The 4,053-nt window shown below is 44.1% G+C and overlaps 1 protein-coding gene across 1 annotated transcript in view; it reads left to right on the forward strand.

Moving 5' to 3' along the window:
* Positions 1-1,595: 1,595 nt before the first annotated feature.
* Positions 1,596-4,053, forward strand: part of LOC125044059 (protein FAM200A-like) — a 2,654-nt gene continuing 196 nt past the window's right edge. The window contains exons 1-4 of the mRNA XM_047640504.1: positions 1,596-1,600; positions 1,740-1,813; positions 2,048-2,280; positions 2,325-3,818. Of these exons, the coding sequence (XP_047496460.1) occupies positions 1,596-1,600; positions 1,740-1,813; positions 2,048-2,280; positions 2,325-3,818 (1,806 nt within the window). The remainder of the gene's footprint in view (positions 1,601-1,739; positions 1,814-2,047; positions 2,281-2,324; positions 3,819-4,053) is intronic.

A 4,053-nucleotide genomic window follows, 5' to 3' on the forward strand; every position in this document is an offset into this window, starting at 1 on the left:
ACATGGTATAGTGATACAAGTCCTGTGGCCAAGATCGACCACATTCTTGTCAGTACTTGAAGGAGAATCTTTCGGAATTGTACGGTTTACCGGAATACCGACTTCTGTGGCACTGATCATAAGCTGGTAGTGGCTACCCTGCGGGTCCACTTCAAAACTCCTTGTCCCTCCAGTTGCCCATTTAGGGTGTTTCTCTCGGACAGAAAGAGAGGAGTGTGCCCATGGGTTAGCCACAGTAGTCTCAATCCACATAACTTGAAGACCTGATTGACCCAATTGCTATATGGGAGCCCTTCAAGAGCAAAACACTCGAAGCAGTGTAGGAGTCCATTGGCATACACCCAGGGGCAAGGCAGAATTTCATCTCTTTGGTGATACTGGAGGCCACTGAAGCAAGTCACATGGCTTGGCTGAATGGCGATTGGAACTTGCATCGCTCTTTGGTGGGAAGGTCTCGGACACTGCTAAGAAGGGACAAGGAACAGGAATTTTGCTGAGGAGGTCGAAGGCCATTTCTTGGTAAACAATTTTCGCCCTGCCTACCAAGCCCTGAGAAAATTGAACACTAAGCTCTCCTTACAGATGTCTACAGATAGCTTAGTGGATGGACAGATCATCTCAGATTATGTTAGGGTTTGTGAACTGCTAAAGGCTAGGGATGAACCTATGGCACAGGGCTTGCATGCAGTCTTGACTGCCATCTAGCAGTCTGGATGCATTCTCCTTGACCTGTTGAGGAGAATGGTCATCCCTCTCTGGAAGGGGAAAGGGGATCGTTTGGACTGTTGCAACTACTGTAGCATTATACCGCCCAGTATAACAGGCAAGGTGTTTACCCACATTTTTTTCTGAAAGAGCACCAGAGGTCGGAGGAGTCTAGATTCACTCGTGGCAAGTTCACCTAGCATTTCAAGTAACTGTGGAATGCCATCATGAGTTCGGTTGTGGGTTGCTTGCAGCCTACATCGACCTCAAGAAGACGGTTGACTTGGTGCATCGAGAATTGCTATGGGTGATTCTGAGACTAAAGGGATTTCCGACACGGATTATTGGTCTAAGAATAAGCCAATATACCGATACTGAAAGTGTTGTAAAGTGTGGTAGGGGCCTGTCTAACTTCTTCCCTGTAATTCAGGGGTGAGGCCAGACTGTGTCCTTCCACCAACACTTTTCAACACCTGCATGAACTGGATAATGGGCCGAGCTACTATCCAAAGTCAGTGTGGAGCAACAGTGGGCAATATCAAAGTCTCAGACCTTGACTTTGCCAATGATGTTGCTGTCCTATCTGAGTTTCTGGAATCACTGGTGGCGGCTCTTGATGTATTTAGCAATGAGGCGAAGCCCTTGAGCCTAGAGGTCTCCTGGACCAAGACCAAGATTCAGGACGTTGAGGGCGGATTGGTTTGGCGGCACGAGCCATGAACTCGATCAACAAGAACATTTGGAGATGTTAGTACCTATGGAGGACCAAACTAAGTGTTTTCAAGGCCTTGATGCTGCCTGTTTTGCTCCATATAATAGAAACCTGGATGCTATCTAGTGCCTTGGAGTCTCGTCTTGATGCTTTTTGTAATAAGTCTCTTCACCGGATCATGGGGTACAGTTGGCAGACTCTGTTTCCAACTGACAGCTACACCATGAAACAGGCAGGGGACCTTTACCTGCATAATCCGAGATCACCAACTCAGGCTATATGGGCACCTAGCTCATTTCCCTGTGGATGACCTGCCCTTCAGGTTGTCTCTCTGCGAGTCAATCCTTCGTGAAGGAGGCTCGTGGGACGACCTAGGACAGTGTTGTCCAAACTGGGGTACGTGAAAAGACGATGCACACACACACACACACACACAGCAGAAACTTCCCATTTTCTATGAAAGCAAAGGGAGGGGGATGGACGGGTACCCAATAATTGTTCGTGTACTGTACGTGTACGAGAGGATTGCTGACAACTGAGGAACCACTCACTGTTGCTCAGTTTTGTCTTAGGCGTCAGAGTGTGCGTGTCTGTTTTTGAAAGCTTATAGACGCAGTTGCTCGTTAACAGCAATAATGGATAGATGGCTAAAACGTGACAGTTGCTGCAGCCGCAGTGGTGACGCAGATGAAGGAAATCAAACAGGTGCAAAGAAAAAGAAGACAGATCTTTCTAAAAAACGGCAGTTCAAGGAAGATTATGTGCTTTTGGGATTTACTGCTACGAATTCTGATCCTCCAGAAGCTTTGTGCTTCTTTTGTGGGGAGAGGCTGGCCAGAAAACAAAACACCAGTGTCATGTTGGTAAACCGGCAGAATTCTTCAAAAGAAAGCTCTCTGATTTTCAGGGCTCCCAAAAAGTACTTCAGAAACCCACCACAACTTTAGAGAAGGCTCTGAAAGCATCTTTAGCTGTATCTCTATTAATTGCTAAAGCCAAAAAGCCATTCAATATTGCTGAAGAACTTATTTGGCCAGCTGCAGGTATGATGGCTGAAATAATGCTGGATAAAAAGACAGCTGACCAACTAAAAGGAGTTCCTTTATCACACCAAACTGTCTCTCGCAGGGTAAGTGAAATGAGTGCCGATATTCAGGATCAAGTTGTGAATAAACTGAAGGCAAGCCAGTCATTTTCTCTCCAAGTTGACGAATCAACTGACATCAGTGGGCAAGCTCAACTTGTCTCATTTGTGAGATATATTGATGAAGATGATATCAAGGAACACATATTATTTTGTAAAAAATTTGAAGAGCACACAACAGGGGAAGCTATTTTCAATGTCATTAATCAGTTCTTCACTGAACAAGGGCTTAGCTGGAAATCTTGCATGAGTATGTGTACAGATGCCGCCGCATCAATGACTGGCAAGGTGAAGGGACTGGTGGCAAGGATTAAAAAGGAAAATCCTGATGTGGAATGGACTCATTGCATCATTCACAGAGAATCTTTAGCATCAAATAAAATGAGTTCACAGTTGCACGAGATTCTGAATGACGCCGTCAAAGTAATCAACATTATCAAGTCAAGGCCACTTGATACTCGTCTGTTTCACAGACTGTGTGAAAGCATGGGGTCAGAGCACACAGAGTTATTACTACACGAAGATGTGCGCTGGCTGTCGCGTGGGAGGATACCCGCCAGATTGTTTGAGTTGCGAGATGAGGTAGCTTCATTCTTATCAGAACATGGGTCTCCTTTTGCCACATTTTTTGAAAACACTACTTGGGTTGCACAACTGGCATATCTTACAGACATATTCAGCAAACTGAATGAGTTAAATATGTCTCTGCAAGGTAAGGACACAAACATTCTCAACCTGTATGACAAAGTTGCTGGTTTTCAAAAGAAATTAGGGCTGTGGAAGGAGACATGCTCAGGGGGATATTTTACATGCTTTCCTCTGTCAGATGCCTACTTTTCCGATAACAATTATGAGAAAGACACTGTGAAACCAGTCATTGTGGAGCATTTGACCAACCTTATCAGTGCTTTTAAGTCTTACTTTCCTGGCATACATGAACAATCAGTACAGCTGGACTGGATTAGAAATCCATTCCTCTTATCTGAACAAGAAAAGACGCTTCCTATTTGCCTTCAGGAAACACTGATAGAAGTGCGTGTGGACTGTGGCCTAAAACTGTTATTTGAGAGATCAAATGTCACTCGCTTCTGGAGCTCTGTGAAGAAGGAGCACCCAGACTTAGGAAAAATGGCCTTAGAAAAACTTCCCTTTGGATCTACTTACCTTAGTGAGGTGTCTTTCTCCGCAATGAGTGTTATCAAATCAAAACAGAGAAACAAATTAAATGTCAACCTGGAACAAAGCCTGATCACTGCAGTAGCCTCAATACAGCCAAGGATGGAAAAAATCATCAGTGAACATCAACCCTACATCTCGTCATTTTCAAGCATTTTATTTCTAAATCATTCTTTATATTTCAGTATTATAATTTTAATTTTAATGACCAGCACTCCTATTATGCAATCTTTTCATATTTAATATGTTATTTGCATTATCCTAAATGTAACTGAGTTTAATCAGCAATGGGGGGTACGTAACAGTAGGAGAAGGC

This window comes from Penaeus chinensis, chromosome 35 (genome assembly GCF_019202785.1).
Source record: "Penaeus chinensis breed Huanghai No. 1 chromosome 35, ASM1920278v2, whole genome shotgun sequence".
Classification (NCBI taxonomy): domain Eukaryota; kingdom Metazoa; phylum Arthropoda; class Malacostraca; order Decapoda; family Penaeidae; genus Penaeus; species Penaeus chinensis.